Raw genomic sequence first — 19,823 nt, forward strand, 5'->3', positions numbered from 1 at the left:
GTTTTTGCAGAACATTGTCTATGTAAGTCATTATATTTCACTGTTAGCTGTAGAGATTTGTATGTTCACACACTGTATGTGTGTGTGTGTGAGAGTTTTAATCTGGGAGTCCCACTTTCAAAAAATCTGAATGTATCTTTCCAGATCAGTGGAGCTGTCGTAGTTTATTGAAAGCTGAAGTTCAGAATCAGAAATAGAAAATGTTAGGACTTTGTCCTTGAGACTGTAATGAGCAGGACCCTCAGAGGCTCCCTGGACTGAAAGCCTCTCTGTATCACCCATTTCTTGTTTGTAGGGGAAAAAAGAAGCTTTAGTCTCTGAGGCCTTCTCTGAGTTCCAAATTGCAGACTCAAGCAATTACTAATTAAGGAAGTGAGGAGACGCAGAAAAGTAGTCAATCTAGAAAAGTAATGATAGCTTCAACAATAGTTCAGTCACAGAAGATGCAACATTTCATATAAATTTTTAATTTAGAATGTTTCATCCCATTTCTGTATTCAAATTAATCCCCTTTGAGAATAAGAAATTATTTCTTAAGGATGATTCCCTTGGTGCTTGCAAAGACCACTCTAAATCTTTGACCACTCTGAGTCATTTTACTTAATCGGACTGAGCTATACAAGGCACCAGTCTTCTTCATTGCTTCTGATGGTTTAAATAGGAGGGAGGAAGGAGAATGGTATGGGCAAGGGAGCATTTTCAGTTTGGTTTTATAATTCATTTATAGAAGATTTAACCCTGTAGATGACCTGAAAAGGTAATTTGCCCTCCTCAGTACCAGACCAGTACTGTCCAAAACTAATATAGTGTGAGCCACACGTATATTTAAATTTTTTTGAGTAGCCACATTATAAAATTGTAAAAAGAAAAAAAAAAAAAAAAGAACTTCCCTGGTAGCTCAGTTGGTAAAGAATCTACCTCTAATGTAGGAGACCCTGGTTCCATTCCTGGGTCAGGAAGATCTGCTGGAGAAGGAATAGGCTACCCACTCCAGTATTCTTGGGCTTCCCTTGTGGCTCAGCTGGTAAAGAATCTGCCTGCAATGCAGGAGACCTGGGTTAGGAAAAACTCCTGGAGAAGGGAAAGGCTTACTCACTCCAGTATTCTTTCCTGGAGAATTCCATGGACTACAAAGTCCATGGGGTCACAAAGAGGTGGATACAACTGAGCGACTTTCACTTTCAACTTCTAGATGAGTGTCCATTTGAATGATTTGGGATCATAGCCTAGCCAAGTTGACACAGAAATAAAACCACCACAATATGTCCAAAATAATATCATTCCAATATGTAATTAATACAAAAATTATGATATATTTTATTCTTTTTAGTATTAAGTCTTCATAAACCATTATGTACTTAGATTTATAGTGCACACCAATTCAGATTAATCACATGTCATATCCTTAACATGTACACATGTCTAGTGGCCACTGTATTGGGCAATACGGGTCTAGACAGTGACAAAGAGTGATTAGGCTATTGCTCTAAAGATATAACTTGTCAATAAAGGTCATTTGACAGTATCTATAATGACATTCTTTGTGGTCGTGACTAGGGGTGGTGTAGCATCTAGAATCATTTAATAGGTGCTGTGCTGCTCAGCACTCCACAGTGCTCACAATAGCCCTGCCCACCTCCAAATAATGACTTTTCCCAATCCAAAAATCAGTAATGCTAGGATGAGAAACCATGCTTTGGAGTAAGATCTGGGGACATAAGGTAGAGATTAAAAATAATAATAATGAGAGATGCTAGAAGGTAAATGTTTCCTATGCTCTTTGGAAATCATTCCACGCACCTTGAAGACTTTTTGTTTTTTTTTCCAGAAATATAGCTGGAAATCTTAACTTCTCTGTATCTCCATTGCCATTTTCAAAGTCATGAAGGGGATAAGAGTAGAAGAGTGGCTTTATAGATCGTATAACTGATTAATGAGGAAAATGAGGGGAGGAGATCTTCACAATGTGATGATTTCTTTAACTGGTGAATGAAAGAAGCTGTCTTCTCTGAAGATTTTAGGATTTTCCTCTAGTTGATCTTGATTTTAGACATCCATAAAATTTATAAAAATGCAAATTCAAACCTACAAATGGAGAATTTAGAATATGTACAATAATTAGCACATTTCAGACCGTCTGTGGAATAAAGTTGTGATAAATAAGTAAAACTCATTAGCATTTTTCTAAGAAACACCATGGTATTTAAGACCATGTCTCTTTTCAGAGGTAGCAATCATATTTGCAAACTCTAATCTCAAATTTGCTTCTGTCTAAGTTAACTACAAATTCAGAATTAACTATATTTTCTGAGCCTTGGCAATGTATATATACTGAACTAGCAGCAAATTGAATATATTTCTTAAAACCTGATATTTAGAAAAAATGTAACAGCTAACTAATTCTATGAAATGTGTCTATCTGCAGGCAGTAATTATTGGTTAAATGCAATGCCAAATTTTGATTCTAAACATGGCTTACAGTCAATACTTCTGATATATATTTCTTATTAGATAGTTACAGTTCATTTAACAAATTCTTAATTCAATATGTAAAAACTAAATCTTTCTAAATCTAAATGACATTTTTACTAAGGAGTCTTAATTTGTATTGAGAGTAATTGAAATAAAATGTAATTATAATTTGTGATCAGATTTAGCACTGAAAACAGTGGCAACACTTATTGATGTAAGTTTTAAGCTTTTTCAATAACTCTAATTTTTAGGTAGCTTCAAGTTTTTCCTTGTAAGTCCTAAAACTTATATCAATAAATGAGGGATTTATGTGGCAATATGTTTCAATGATTCTTTCCTTTTAGATACCTATAAATTTGTTGAATAAAATAATTTATTATTCATGGTAATATTATGACATTTAGTCATAGTTGTGATTTATATTTTGTATGTTCTCAAAAAGAGTTTTTAAAAGCAAATCATAATATTTCCTAGAAATACACAAAGAAAAGACTGAAAAACTGGAGAAACCTGAAAGGAAAATACAAACTAAAGGTAAGAGTTGAATTTTGTGTTTAATCTTGTTTTTATTCAGGGTATATATTTTGTACATTTACATGAGGGAATGGAAAATTTTTATATTTAGTGCCCTTTTGTCTTAATTTTTCATAGTGTTTAAGTAAATTTGCTTCTAGGGAAACTCTCTAGAAATATATAATGGTTAATTATTGGCTCAAAATAACTTCAAAATGGGTAACAGTCTTTCAGTTATTTGTAGTCAGCTTTTGTTTATTAAGCTAGGACCACAAGCATATATTTTGACCTATTAGCAAGCAATTTTCCATCTTTAATCAGTTAATATAATAAATCAGAGTTCGGTTCTTTTTAACTTCAATGTTTTTATGCCATGCAATACCTTTGAAATCGTCAGCATAGAAATACAAGTTTTATCCTATCTCACTGATGACTGCTGTGGTCTCAGAGCTTGCTTATACAGTCTTAAGGGGTAGATGGACAATAACAGCGTGATAATTAATATCCTTTTCAACTCAACTGAATCTAGTGACTGAAATCTTGCGTTTGAGGCATATTAATAGTGGCCAGCATTGTCTTGCTCATCTTACAAGAATCACTTTTCTAGCAGTGACCTATGTAGTCCAACTGCTTAAAAAAAAAAAAAAAAAAACACTTATAGGAAGCAAAAACATTCAAAAGGACATGTTTATTAATATGCCCAAGTTTCCCCAATGGTCAATCTCATGTGATACTGGGTGAGCCAGAGCAAAAATAAAAACCTCATTGTTACTGAATTTGTGTGATACAGACTGAAAATGAAAGAATTTTCCTGGATAAAAATTGAATGTTGTCTAATATTTATTATGTCAAAAACTGACTAGTACAAAATGATCTGCACAAATATCAAAGTTGCAAGTAGTATTTCATATAAGCTCTAATTAAGCTGAAATTATACCAGTATGTGACTCTACATTAAAATACCATGTTTTCTTTTTTAATATACTTCATGTACTTCCTTTTTGTGAAGAGTTCAAGTCATTCTGCAAATATTATGTCTTTAATCCTAATGTTTGAATTAGTTCCAGATTGGTCAGCTAATCTTTATACAGTCAGGGACAATGAAGGTTGTTACTCAATTGAAACCTATTTATATTTGGACTTAGGGAACTAATGTCTTCTTTCTGCTCCCTTTCCCTTTTTGGTTCTTAATTCCTTCAGTCAGGGAAATTGGACACAGCTCTTGGCTATGGATTGACTAAGCTAGCCATTACTGAACTGGTTATGTGTTTCTATCGGCTGGAGGTTAAACAGAAACTCAACTGGTTCCACATGATTGGGGTGTCTGCTGTTTTATCTTGCAGACTATACTACTAATCTAATAGCAATGCTGCTGGAATGGATGTGGTGATGCAGATGGTACCATTTGCATTTTGGACCTGGCTCTATTAGAATCCTGCTGTTAAAGACTTTGAGCAGCGGGCTGTAGAGTGGGTTTATTAAACGAGTGAGTTTTGCATAATTAAAACAGTGAATCTGGCTGAAGTTTAAAATAAATTTCTGAAAGGCTGGCCTAGAGATTAGTACCTGAATATATTTCCTGAATAGATGAAATATATTTTGGGAAAGTGAACATTTCTCAAGAAAGAGAAAATAGAGCTTCAGTTGTTCAACAGTGAAATAGGCTTCAGAGATACTTTTTGTACAATTTTTTTTTTCGTGCAAGTATGAACAAAAGATTTCATTTTACTGCTTAGTTTCCTCATCCAGGTAGAATAGGATAAAACCTGCTTTCTATTCCCAAGTAATTTAGTGAAAATAAATGTGATTTTATAACTGCTCATATGTATAGATAAATATTTTCTCTATGCCACATTCCATATAAGTTATGGTTATATATGATAGATAGTTAGGAATTTGTTATCAAAGCACTTTGAATTCTTATAAGGAAAGGTAGAGTATATCCAAGGTAATAGTAACCTGCAATGATTATAGACAAGCCAGCAACTAGCTGAATCTAAAGAGATATGTTATGCAAAAGCTGGTGTATTAACTTCTGTTGCACAATATGTCTTCATTCCTCTGTATTCTTTGTCCTACAAATTAACATCACCATTCACCCATCTTATTCAAGCTAAGTTAGGAGTCATTTTGACCTGAAGTGGTACCCACCCCTGACTGAACCTTAGAATCACTGGATATGTTCTAAAGTATATATATCCAGGCCTTCCCTGGTGGCTCAGTGGTAAAGAGCCCACCTGGGAATGTGGGGGACATGGGATGATCCCTGTTCCAGGAGGATCCTACGTGATGTGGGGCAACTAAGCCTGTGCGCCACAACTACTCAGCCTGTGCTCTAGAGCCTGGGAACTACTGAGCCCATGTGCCACAGCTACTGGAGTCCACGTGTCCTAGAGCTCATGCCCAGCAAGAAGAGAAACCTCCACAATGCAAAGCCCACACGCTGAAACTAGAGAAAATTCTGTTCATCAGTGAAGACCCAGCACAGCCCAAAATAAAATCTATAAAATTAGAAAGAAAAGAGGTTGTCATTAAAAAAAAAATCCAATAAATAAATAAATAATCCAATAAATAAATAAGTATATATGTGTGTGTGTATATATATATATATATGTCCATGCAGATTCCATCCTGGTTCCTTTAATGTTTGGTTTGGGAGGTAAGGCTGGAATTCAAGTCAACCACTTCAGATGACAAGTCATGGTTAGAATGTAGTCAGTTAAACTCCTGGCCTAGAGTTCAAGTATATCCCACAGAAGTTCTCTTTGACCAGCTAGTATGTTAACATCACTTACACCTGAATATCATTAGGTAGAATGTGCACCCACTATTTACCAGTCTCCTCCATCCTCCCAATACTACTGGAGTAGACGTTTATCTGCTTTATCTCTGAGGGCGTTTGAGTTGCAGTCCCTGACATGTTGGTGTCTTTCAACACCGAAGCCCAGTCCTGCTTGGCCCCTTGTCACTCCCTTTTCACTCTAATTTAGTCCCTTCTCACGTCTCCTCTCCCATTACTATCCCTTCTACAATCATCTACCAATTAGGTTGTGACAGTCACTTCTTAAGTGACTTCTGCATTAACCTCTCAGGCCTCCCCTGCATTAGCCCACTAGGCTTCTCTGTTCATGGGATTCTCCAGGCAAGAATACTGCAGTGGGTTGCTATTTCCTTCTCCAGGGGATCTTCCTGACCCAGGGATCGAACCCAGGTCTCCCTCATTGCAGGCAGATTCTTTACTGTCTGAGTCAGTGGAATGTGTGGAAGCCCACATTAACCTCTCAAATCCATACTAACCATACTCAGGGGCTTAGAGCCATCTGTTGTCACCACCATGCTATATAGAGAGTTAACAGCCACACTGTCTGTCATGAGACAAAAGGCCCTCATTATGATTACTAATAGATAGCCCTACACATTTCCAGCTTTGTCCACTTCACCAGTTACCTTCCTTACTCTGCAACCTCCTCATCAATCCCTTCCATTCCCACCTCTCTCCTTGCTCTGCACCAGCACCGCAATCCGGACCCCACCAACACCCCCAGCCCCATGCCACAGACTGAACTGTCGGGCAGTCCCTAAGCAAGCCCTGCTGCTGTCTCATAACTCTGTGCTTTTATTTGCCTGTCCTCTTAACCATCGGTCACAGGGCAGGCTTCTGATCACTTCTTTGATTCTCAGATGGAAAGTCAAATCCTTCAGTAGGCTTCCTTTGCTGTTGCTCACTCTGTGGGCATTTAGTTACTGCCTCCATGCTACTTTACATCCATGCCTTCAGCATTTTGACACCAAATTGTACATGTGGGTATATGGATCTAACTCACTGAGAGAAGAAACAGTTTGTCTTCTTATATATTCTAAGTCCCTGTTGACATTTGCTCATATGATTCTGTGTTTCCTTATCAGTGAACAAAGAGATTCAGACTCAGTAGTCTCTCAGGATGAGATCAGCTCTGAATTTGTGTGCTTTTATTAGATAAAAAAATCATTCTAATATCCTCTGTCCCAAACAGTTGCCTGATGTGGGGACTGGACCCCTGCTTCATTTCCCACACTCGCCAAGGGCAGGTCCAGTCCTGCTAACTCTCCTGTTTTTCCCCCTACTTCCTTCATCCTACCGAGTTTTGTGTGGTCCTATATATTCTTTTTCAGTGGTCAGGTATTCCTGCCCACTCTCAGCTGGTGTTCTGCAAGATCTCCTGTGTCTGAAGGTGTATTCCTGACGTATGTGTGGAGACAAATGTACTCCACTTCCACCTACTCCTCCGCCATCTTCTGTCTCCTCAAAAATCATTCTAATATCTCTAAAGTCTAAAAATCATTCTAATATCTCTAATATCGCTAAACATCCAAAACACACTCAACATATGTTGAAACATCAATGAGTTAATTAATAAAGCATTCAATTTCCCTATTTTGTTAATATTGACTTGATTCTGATGGAGAGTTATTTCATATGCCATTTCTGTGTTTATTTTCAAATGTATATAATTATACAACTTTAAGTGGGCCATTGTAATGTCAAATTTGTTTGGTCAGAGGAAAATGAAGAATTTAACAATTCCATATTAAAACAAAAACTATCTGTAACATGTAATCAGAAAAACCCACAATAAGTGTATAATATAATAATATAGGTTAAAGTAATACAGATTAATTTGGACACTTTGGAAAGTACAAAAAAAGAAAGAAACTAGCAAAATTCAATTATCCAGTGAAAAATAGTAATTCATTTTTTGCTTCTCCCCATTTTTTTCCTCCATGTGTTTACTCTTTTGTGTATTATCTTATTTCTTTTCAGTTGCAAATTGTTGGTTTCAGATAACAGTTAGGCTTCTACTTAACTATTAAACATGTCAATATATTCATAGAACAAAGTAAACCAGAGAAGACTAGAACTTGATGATAAACATATAACTAGGTGAGAGAATTGTGTCTCTCTAGAATGACTCCTAGACAATAGGAGGGCCTTTTAAGCATTCAGAGCAATAGGTGTCTGCTTCATCCACTTGGGTTGTGAAGTGTTCATGTGGAGGACTGACCTTCAGGAGTAGGGAGGTAATTTACAAGGCAGAGTGTGTGCTGAGGAACAGCATGTAATTCACATCTGAGTAGGCCAATTGGTGGGAATGGAGGAGTGACCTGGCAGACAGATGGTGTAAATAGAAACACTGACTATAGCCATTAGGCAATAACACATATTAATTTATTTATTGCATTGACTTTGTGCTAAACACTGTACTGAGCACTAAGAGTTCAAAGAATAGGACTCAGTCCAATGAGAGACCTAAACTACCAAGTCACAGCCGCACCGTCATGTGGCGAGTGCTCCAAAAAGAGACGTCCTGGAGGACAGTGAAAGTGTTAGCTGCTCAGTCGTGTCCGACTCTTTGCGACCCCACGGACTGTAGCCCACCAGGCTCCTCTGTCCATGGGATTTCCCCGGCAAGAGGACTAGACTGGGTTGCCATTTCCTTCTCCAGGGGATCCTCCCGACCCAGGGATCAAACCGCGGGTCTCCTGCATTACAGGAAGATTCTTTTACAGTCTGAGCCACTAGGAAATATCCTGGAGGAGAAACGCTATTTGAGGAGACAGCTTGTTGCCTCAGTTTCTGAGTAGGTTTTCTGGCAAGGCCTTAATTTGAGATTTAGGTGTGCACTCTAGAACCTTAAACAGAAGATGTAACAGCTAGTTCAGGGTGTCAGTCCTCAAGGAACCCGGTATGCACTCTTAAGGGAGCACAAGAGGAGTCCAGGGATTAGTGTTAGTATTAGTTTACTAGGGCTGTCGTGACAAAGTACCAAAAACTGGGTGGTTTAAAATAACAGAAGTTTCTTGTCTCCCAGTCATAAGGCTAGAAGTCCACAGTCAAGGTTTCAGCAGGGTTGGTTCTTCACAGGACTGTGAGGGAGGATCTGCAGGCTTTTCCCAGCTTCGGTGGATTGGGGTCGGTGGGTGAGAGAACTGGAAAGGTGTGCTGGCTTTCATTGGCTTGTAGACAAATCATTCGTTTCTGCCTTCAGATTCAAATGGTGTTTCTTCCTGGGTTTCTGTCGCTTCTTGCTGTGTTCTTTCTTTTTTTTTTTCATTTATTTTTATTAGTTGGAGGCTAGTTACTTTAAAATATTGTAGTGGGTTTTGTCATACATTGACATGAATCAGCCATGATATGTGTATTCCCCATCCTGTTTCCAAATTTCCCCTTTTCATCACAACACTAGTCATATTGGATTAGGACCCGCCCTCCTGACCTCATTTTAACTTGATTACCTCTGTAAAGACTCTATTTCCAAATAAGGTTACATATCTTTTCTCCATAACATAATTAAACCCTAACAGTACCACATGCATAAAGTCAGCAGACCTTTTTAAAAAAGGGTTAATAGAGAACAATCATCCTGATTGACTGGTTTAGGATTGTTTCTGAGAAACAATTATAGGACTGGAATCATAGGCTGGCAAGGGATTTGGCTGAAGCTGAGACTCAAATGCCAGAGAGGACAGGGCATTAAAATGTATCTAAATATCCTGGAGCCCTTTATGAAAGAGCTCTCAAGTCCACAGATTAATTTAGTCAGCCCATGTTGTGTAAACTTACTTTTGCCTTCTCTCAGCTGGACTTAATTGACTCTTTCAAGTGCAAAATATATTTTATTTTCTTTCTGGCTGCTGTGTATGATAAACCTGGAAAATGAGAACAGAAGGCTCTTATACAAAGCTATACTTCTCCTCCTCCATAGTGATTATTCTTTTATGAGGGAACAATTATGGTTCTGACTGAGGCTATGTAGCCCCAGGTGAAGGAGAAATTACTCCTACAATTAAATCAGATTTGGGAGTAACACCAGTCCTTTCGAATTAAAAGATCTATTTTGTGATTGAAAGCATATGTATCAGTTGAGCTTTGTAACTTTAGATAATTTGCCTAATCTTCACTTTAATACATAAATAAGTGTAATTTTACTATGAAAAAGAAGTGTCTGCATTATTGTAGGCTAAACTGTCGATAACATGCTCAGGAAATTTAATCTGCACACTTTGGCAGATAAGAACAAGTCTGCGCAGGACCCGGGATGGACAAGACAGCATGATCTTGTGGGGAGAGTACTAGTTTAGTAACAGAATAACTATGTTTTTATTCTGCTCTACCGTGGACACTTAGGCGGCTGTGTTTTCTTATTCATGGACAAAGAAATTCAGGCTAATTGATCTCTTAGGTTCTCCCAGCTCTGAAATTGTGTGCTTATGTTAAAAATGATAAATTCTTCCTTTAAGAAGAATGAAAAATACAATCATAAAGAACTGTTTCTCCACTCAAGAATGCTTTTCTACTGAGTTCATTACCATCATTTAAAGTGTGTAGATCATTTTGTCTTAGCACAAAATGAAGATTCAACACATTAAAATTACAAAGAAGAAGCACACAGAGATATACACGATCCAAGAGTACATCTGGCATTTTTATCTGGTGGTGGCTAAAGCAAAATTTTTTAAAATGGGTTTAAAATGAATGTGTATCTTGCTCTTTCATAAAAAATGATGAATGGAAACGTGAATATATATGAATTTTATGAAGCTGTTTAAAATGTTGACCTATTTAAAATTTATAAACCACTTCAGTGCTAATACCTCCCACAACAGAAGTGCCAGAAATCTGAGAAATAGATCAGTTAATTAAAAGAAAACTCGGTGAGGGGAACTTCCCTAGTGGTCACTGATCTGGGAACTAAGATCCCAAATTCCAGACCAGGGAATTAAAATCCCAAATGCAGTGCAGCATGCCAAAAAATAAATAAAAGTAGCGATAAGAATAATAAGATATTTTTAAAAAAGAAATAAAAATCAGCGAAATCTGTTACAGGTAATTGTGCTCCCCAAATGAAAGTGAAGTGTGAGTCCATCAGTTGTGTCCAACTCTTGGTGACCCCACAGACTGTAGCCCACCAGGCTCCTGTGTGCATGGGATTTTCCAGGCAAGGATTCTAGAGTGGGCTGCCATTTCCTCTTCCAGAGGATTTTCCTGACTCAGAGATGGAACTCAGGTTTTACACTTTGCAGGCAGATTCTTTACCATCTGAGCCACCAAGGTGCTCCCCAGATTCTTTTACAGTTCAAAGATAATGGGCTATCTGATTCCTTTTGCTTTAGATACACAAGATTAATCCTGTCCAGTAGCTCTGAAATCAAGTATGAGTTCCAGAGTTTTGTTGAATTAAATTTTCTCGCATCAATTAAAGAATAGAGTAGCCTATATAAATCAGTAGTTTAAAACATTGGATGCCACAACTTTTGAGTTTGAACTAAGAGCAGAGAGAACTGCAAAGGATTCTGACATCCTGGCCCTCGATGCCTGCTGCTTGGCCCCTTGGGAGTGTAGTGCCCATTAAAAGAACCCAGGGTCAGCTCACTGGGAGCCGATACACTTCAGAGAAGGACACAGAGTCCGCCTGGCAGGTTGCCAGGGCCGAGAGCTGTCAGAACACAGCTGGCAGAGAGAGCCGGAGAGGGGACACACGGGGAGGACGAGAGGCGCACTCCGGAGTTGAGCTGAGCTGAATGTTCTGGTCAGGGAAAGGTCAGAGTCTGGGCAAGCGCAGGAACGGCGGGGCCATGCCAACTCAGATGCCAAGCATCAGGTCCGCTCCAACTGGTGTATTCCGTTTGTTTTTAATTATCAGCATGCCGAAGGGACTTTTGTTTCTTGTAAATAAGGATGACAAATAAATTAAGCTCTAGCAGGTGCAGCAAGCTTATTCTGCTCTGAGTTGAAACTGTCCTAGCTAAGATGTAACTTGCCAACAGAGCTGGTGACGGGAAAGGTACCTTTTTCTTCCTCCATATGAAAACTTCTGTGAGTTCTAAGCAAAGAGACGCAGGACCTAATGTAACTGTTGTGGCAGATTGCTTTTATTTTAGAGGTAGTATTAAGGCAGTTATTGATGGTGCCACCGTTTTGATCAAAGCAATATCAAACTTTAGTGTCTGAGCTGAGTCTTGCCAAAGTTTGAAGTTTTCATCCAAGGAATTTCTGTGGCTGTCTACTGCGGTGAACAGCTCCCTAGAGCATGTGGTTCCAGCTGCTTCCCTGAGCAGTATTATGGTACCATTTCTGAGGAGGATAATGAAATTTCAGCATACAGGACTGTGTCTGTAAATCAAAACTTAGACTGCGAGGAACTGGATTTTTCCCCAGGGTAATAGGAATAATGCATTAATATGCTAATTTGAGCTGAATTCAGCCCCCTTGCTCTTTTGATTTCACATTAATTCTTCCATTAATGCCCATGTACACGTCAATCGGAAAATCCTTTAGTGGAATGGACAACCAGCTGTCCAAGGTGGCTGAGGTCTGGTCCTTCACAGAAGCAGAGACACAGATTAGGTTGTCTCATGGGGCTCTAGCTAACCAGGGTTCCAAAAGCAAAGCTTATCTCATGCAAACTTCCTTTCCCCTAGAGAAACTTTGAAAGAGGCTTTGTTCTTGCCAGGACTTTGTTTTGGTTTTCAGCTTAATTAATAGTGATCCAAAGGAACCATAGCTATCTCTGGTCATGTGTGAGTGCTGAGGTCCTCTCTTATTTTACGAGGTTTTTATATTGAACTTAGAAAACCCAAAAGAATCATTGAAAGTAAAAACAATGTCTAGATGATCTTTTGTTTCTTCTGTTTCTCACTGACATTTAATTATTTAAGAATTTTTTTACTGCAAAAAATGTTAATGATTGGAAGCAAGCAGTGCATATTATATTATATCTATACAACATCACCAGTAAATAGAATTGTACTATACTACATGATGAAAATAGTTCTTCCTGTAATATTTTAGAAATTTGCTCATTCAGGAATATCTAATGAGTCTACCATGTGACTGATACCATGTGATGACTAGGATAAAAAATAAAATAGTAGGGCATAGCCTCTAAAAAGAGTTTACCTTCTTGGGATAAGTGGAGATGAAAGAACACTCTGCAGAGAAAGAGGCATCTGAGTCAGGCTGAAAGGGTGTATGAACAGAGGAAATGTGGGTGTGAGAAATCTAGAGAAATGTAGGTGATGGCACAGCAGGCAGAAATGCAAAATTCCATTAGTTTATGGAACTCCAAGCATTTGTTATAGGTGGAATGTAAAGTTCATGGGTAAATTCCTCATACGTAAGACTGGTTTGATAAGCAAATGTCAAATTACTGGAATAATAAGATATTTTTATATTTGATATAGTACCTACCATGTGACAGATTATCATGCTAGGCAAGGAGGGAGATACTAACACTTTATCAGATCAACATATGATCAGATTTTCATGTTAGGGAGGCTACTCTGAGACTCAGAAAAATAAAAATCTAAGTGTTCAAGACACTATTCAGGATATTATTGTAATGATATTTATAATAATAATATACCCAAGAAGGATATCATAGTCCATCTTTTGAAATGGTCTCTTCCCCTTTCTCCTTCTCACTCCCCCACTAGGTTAATTTCTTCTCATCATTCACATTCTTAAATCTCATTTCTACCAGCGGACCTTTCCCAAGCACACAGACTAGATTAGGTCTCATTTTATACATTGATATGCTTCCCTGAATATTTTCTTCACAGCAATTATTCTAACTGCAGTTAACTACCTTTGTAATTACTTGTTTAGCATCCATCATCCATTGTTGAGAAGGATGAAGTCTGTCTTGACTAGCCAAGTCTTTAACACATAGCCAGTGCTCTTTCTGTGAAATTGAAAGTCGCTCAATCATGTCTGACTCTTTGCGACCCCGTAGACTGTATAGTCCATGGAATTCTCCAGGACAGAATACCGGAGTGGGTAGCCTTTCTCTTCTCCAGGGGATCTTCCCAACCCAGGGATCGAACTCAGATCTCCCACATTGCAGGAGGATTCTTTACCAGCTGAGCTACCAGGGAATCTCTAGCGCTATCCCTAGCCCTAACCCAATTTCTATGTTTTAGTGTAAATAAATGGTAGGTTGGGAATGTAATATTGGATAGAAGATAAGTAAGAGGAATATTTAAAGGTAGAATTGAAGAAACTTGGCAAATGAACAAAAATGAGAAAGAAAAGATGAATTCTGGATGAGTCCCAAGTTGCTAGGTTGGATAATTGGAGGTGCCATTAATAAGAGTTACGACTAAATTATAGGGAAAGACTATGACTTAAATTTGAGCCCTACTATATTAATTAAGTGAATCATAGCTCATATTGAATTACAGTTTGTTTTCTTTGTAACAGTTTGGAGTCATTCTAGTCTCACCTCAGTATAATTTCAAAAACTTTTAGTGTGGAAATTTTCTGAAGAAGATTAACATATATTGCATATACTAGATTGAGTGTTCTTTGCTTCAGATTCATCTTATCTCTGTATTTTTGTCTTTATATTTTTAGTATTTCTCCAGTATTGAGTTGTCCTTCTTTGGCATATAGCATAATACATTTTGGGGCTTCCCTTGTGGCTCAGCTGCAGGTAAAGAATCCACCTGCAATGTGGGAGGCCTGGGTTCAATCCCTGGGTTGGGAAGATCCCCTGGAGAAGGGAAAGGCTACCCACTTCAGTATTCTGACCTGGAGAATTCCATGAACTATACAGTCTATGGGGTCGCAAAGAGTCGGACATGACTGAGCGACTTTCACATTTAAAAAAATTTTCCAATTCATCAAACTGAAGTTAAACATTTGGAAAAGTTTAGGGATACTCTGCGGTCAAACTAGTTTCAGTGTGAATTTGACCTTAGTTATGAAATAAAAATAGAAATGTAAAATATCTATAATTATCTTAACATTTAAACCTATGTAAAGCTTCATACTAGTTGAAGAAAAATATCCAAAGGCAGTAGATAATTTTTGACATCAAGGACTGCCATGCATCTCATCTTTTATTCCCTTTATTTAAATGAAAAATATTGTCTTTCTTTTCAGTCACACATAAAGAAAAAGACAAGGTAAAAGAAAAAGAAAAACCTGAAAAGAAAGGTATGGATTTATTCTTACTGCTGTTTTACTCATTGGCCTGTCACTGTTTACCTTTTCTTCCTTATGTTAGATTTTAGATGACCATGAATTTATTTTTTGAAATTATATTATGATAATTTTCCTTAGAATCAAATGTAAAAAGAAGAGTTTCTGGGTTAAAGGAAATAAAATACTTAAGACTCTCTTGAAATCCATTTCCAGTTTATTTTCTAGAAATCTATCAGTTTTTCCCCTGGCAGTTCTGAGGCTGCTTTTAACCAATGAGGATATAATTTCAAAAAATAATTGCTAATTTGATAGGTTAAATAGTATAGTTTATTACTTTAACTTGCATTCTGTGATTACATATTATACTAGACTTAAAAAGTTTTTTTTAGCTTTTATTTGTTTAGAATAAGCAATGTGCACTCACTGTTTAACATGTAAAGATACTTTATGAAAGCTTGCTCCTGCCTTGCTCCCACCCTCTGATCCCATTTCTCATCTACCCACACAAACACACGGTAAGCTACTTTTATGAGCATCTTTTCAAAACTTCATTTTGCATTTATAAGACAATATATATTATTGTCTCTCCCTATTTTTATATATAATTTAGCATGTCCTATATCCTAGCTTTATAATTTAATAATACATCCTAGATGTCTTTTCATATCAGTAAAAAGATATTTCCTTCATTCTTTTAAAAATGCTGCATAGTATTTAAATGGAGATATTTAAATATATATCTTAAGCTATATTAACTCTATCTTTTGATTACTTATTTTTGTAGATTGAAAGATTTAGATATGATTTTTAGTGATACAGATTTATGTAACTCTTCACACTTACTTCCTGTTTCTCCTGATGATATGTGTGTGTGTTAATTGGCTATATGTTACTGGCCTATTACATTTACAAATGCATTTCTCAGTTTCATAGTTAATGTAAGGGTTTCTGTCTGTGTGAATAGACATGTGTGAGTACATATGTGTGATAAGCATGTGTGTATTTATATTCTTGAATTTTTATGTGGCTAGATATGTTGATATTTTCTTTTGGTATTTCTATTCTTGAGTCTTCATATAAGGATTAATTCAATAATTAGTAATATCTCTCAAGTTTTAAAAATTAAGTTCATATTTAACTTTAATTCATCAAAATCCATTTTAACGTGATATAAAATTTTCATTTAATTTTTTTTGCTTTTGTTTTAAAGTGGATCATGTCTAGGATATTTAGGCTAGATATCAGCTGATTTTTGTATCTACAATACACATAGACTACTGAAGAATTCTATTTTGTAAAGCATTCTACTTAGCTAGAATTTGCAATGATTAGGAATCACATCAGTTGAAACATGCTTCATTCTTCTCTATTCTAAACTCACATTTGAATATTTGAACTAAATAGTTGTTCTTTTATTAAGGTTTACTTTGTGATAATATCCATGAATTTCAATACAGTCTGTCTTCTCTGTTCTAGAAACAGGTGTCCATTTCCTACCAGCTATTGACTTACACAGAGTTATTGGCATCAGATTCTGTGTACTCTGACTGAAGGAAACAATCTCATATTTCTTGCTTTTTTTTCAATCTTTACAATGGCTAGATACTTTTCATTAAAGTTAACTGAGAATTTGTTGCCACTAAATCATACATTTGAAGGAGACTTACCCAAACTGAGACACTGAAACAGAACTGTTGTGTCCTTTTGTTTACTGTATACCAATTAAAGGAGTTTTCTTTTTATGAGACAGTTATTATGCTGTAGCCCAATAACCTCGAATGTTATTCTTCCTTCAGCTAATATTTTCTAAACTGTTACCCATAACCCCAAGTGGTAGTGGAGATGACCACGGGGCAGGCATAGGGGTGGAAAGGCTGAAACCCTGGAGGTGAAGGCGCCTGCTCTCTTGGTAACTCGATAGCTGCCACTGTCTCATGGACTTTGTTCTCTAAGCTTTCTATGAGGCTTGCATCATCCCTCAAAAATTCTGGGGATACTGTTCATAGACTGTATTTTAAGAGAATAATTATTTAAATATATGTTTTAAGCATATCATTTTCCTTTTATAATACAAGTAAAGCTGATGGATATTAATATTCATAGGATATAGTTAGAAAAATGAAAATAATTAGGGCTCCAGAGTTTTACCCTAATAATTTGACTCTTTCCTTAACCTGGATGTTTTAATTAAAATCTACTATTTTATCTTTAATTTTCTTTAATTTCTTTAACTTTAATAAATAGTATATACATGTTGAAAAATGTGTAGTGATTTGGATAACTATTAAACTGCACTGTTTAATACATTTGAAATATAGGAATAACCTTTACATGCTATAGTACTTCTCTGAACTCATTTATTTAAACCATTAAGAGACACAAGATTTTACTAGTCTGTGTAAGGAAAATAAGAAATCAATACAATAAATTCATATTATCATACTACTTTATTTTTTTTTTAATGTGGGCCATTTTTGAACTGTTTATTGAATTTGTTACAGTATTGCTTCTACTTGATGTTTTGGTTTTTTGACCATGTGGCATGTGAGATTTTCACTCCCTGACCAGAGATTGAACCCTCGCCCCCACATTGGAAGGCAAAGTCTTAACCACTGGACCTCTTAACCACTGGACCGCCAGGGAAGTCCTAAGACACATTATTCTTAATCAAAGCTCTAATATTGATTTAATTATTTCTTTTAATTGTAAAGACAGAGCTTCCTCCTGATAAAATGATACATCTTTCCACAAATTCTTATACAATTATTTTTTCTGTTTGTCTCTCCTAAAGACAATTCCAAAATATTGTTTAGAATGGTAACTTTAAACAGAAGGATGAGACTAGCTTTCAAATGCTTTCTAAGTCTTAATGCCAAGTCTTTGAAATTAACTTTTTTTATAGTTTTTATTAAATTGGTGATTTTTTAAAAATTCCTGAATTAGGTTCATTAATGTCATCAAACTAGCTTATGATTTTGGTGGCTGTAAAAATGAGGCAAACAAAAAGCTTAGTCTTGAAATCTATTAAAAGTGTGTACTAATATAAAATTTTCTGCTTAAGCAACTCACAAGGAAAAAATTCAGAAAAAAGAAAAACCAGAAACAAAGACAGTGGCAAAAGGTAAGTTATACTTTCTGTTTTAAAAGCAATATATTTTGGGTAGCAGCTGGATGATTGTAAGCATTTAGCATTTCCTTCACAAAAAAATTTAATTTGACCTTACATTTGAAATTTAATATCTAAAAGAATAATAAAAGTGAATACTTAAAATAACAGAGCATTTCCAAACATGAGAAGAGATTGGAGAGCTTTCCTGTATGTGGCAGGCAGATGGCCCCATGGCCTTCACCCCATGGTGTCATGCCCCTGGCTGTGTTACATTATATGGCAAAAAGCAGTCTGCAAAAATAGTTAAAGATAGATCTACAATATGGAGGTTTTCCTGAATTATCCAGATGGGCTCAGTGTAATCCCCGTGAACCTTCAGAAACATAGAGAAGTGACAGAAAAGAAAGATTTTGAAGTGTGAAAAAGGACTCGGCCCCATTACTGGCTTGAAAATTGAGGGAAACACATGTAAAGTGTAAGAAGGGAATGAATCCTGCCAACATGTTGAAGTGTGGAAGCCAGCCCTTCTTCAGAGCATGTAGCAATGCAGCCCAGTTGACAAGCTGATTTTAGCATTGTGGACCCTAAGCAGAAAACCTGTTTGAGTGACATTGTAACAAGACTTTTGAACTATGGAAACCAGGAGATAATAGATCCTGGTTGTTGGGTTAAGTCGCTAAATTTGCAGTAGTTGCTAGAACAATGGCAAAATAGTACAAACATATCTGATTTACAGTTTAATCAATATTACACCTTAATTTTAATTTTAGGACACTAAAATTAAGGATTTCTTTTTTCAAGAAGGACAATGCATCATCTTGATCAATATTTTAAGCCAGTAAGGGCCTAAACTCTCTTGATAATATACCAAAGTAAAAAACAGAATATGAATGTAATGTTATAAACTTTGGAAGATTACAATAACTATTTTTTTTTCTAACTTTGTCAATTGTTTGTTTGATGTTAGAAAAACATAGATTCTGTATATTCAATCTTATCTACTAAATTATAGAAAGAAAGAAAGTGAAGTCACTCAGTCGTGTCTGACTCTGCGACCCCATGGACTGTAGCCTACCAGGCTCCTCCGTCCATGGAATTTTCCAGGCAAGAGTACTGGAGTGGGTTGCCATTTCCTTCTCCAGGGGATCCTCCCAACCCAGGGATCAAACCTGGGTCTCCCACATTGCAGGCAGACGCTTTACCATCTGAGCCACCAGGGAAGTCCACTAAATTATAGATTATCTACAAAACATAGTTTCTAAATATTCAGTCCTATCTACTAAATTCAATTTTCTTTCTCATATTTTATTTATATATATGTTAAAGTATAGTTGGTTTACAATATTGTGTTAGTTTCAGATACATACCAAAGCAATTTGGGTATGTGTATATGAATACTTTTCAAATTCTTTTCCATCATAGGTTATTATAAGATACTGAATATAGTTTCCTGTGCTATACTGTAAATCCTTGTTGATTATCTAGTTTTTACATAGGGGTATATATCCATTAAACCCATACTCCTAATTTATCCCACCCTACCTTCTCCTTTAGAAACCATAGGGTTGTTTTCTGTGTCTGTGATTCTGTTCTGTTTTGTAAATGAGTTCATTTGTATTATTTTTTAGATTCTTTATATAAATGATATCATATATGTGTCTTTTTATAATTTTATTTTTAATACATTTGTATTTGTATTGAAGTATAATCGATTGACAATGTTAAATTGATTTACAATATATTATAATTTACAATATTATATTG

The 19,823-nt window shown here is 36.3% G+C and overlaps 1 protein-coding gene across 25 annotated transcripts in view; it reads left to right on the plus strand.

Annotated features, from left to right (window-relative positions):
* Positions 1-19,823, plus strand: part of TRDN (triadin) — a 392,562-nt gene that overhangs the window by 110,345 nt on the left and 262,394 nt on the right. For all 25 annotated transcript variants that reach the window (XR_010659958.1, XR_010659959.1, XR_010659960.1 and 22 more), the window contains exons 5-7: positions 2,947-3,006; positions 14,909-14,962; positions 18,012-18,071. Coding sequence is in view for 19 of the 25 variants with exons in the window: in XM_065911840.1 (XP_065767912.1) it covers positions 2,947-3,006; positions 14,909-14,962; positions 18,012-18,071 (174 nt within the window). In the remaining 6 variants the exon portion in view is untranslated. The remainder of the gene's footprint in view (positions 1-2,946; positions 3,007-14,908; positions 14,963-18,011; positions 18,072-19,823) is intronic.

Source organism: Muntiacus reevesi, chromosome 19, assembly GCF_963930625.1.
Source record: "Muntiacus reevesi chromosome 19, mMunRee1.1, whole genome shotgun sequence".
In the NCBI taxonomy this organism is placed as follows: Eukaryota; Metazoa; Chordata; class Mammalia; order Artiodactyla; family Cervidae; genus Muntiacus; species Muntiacus reevesi.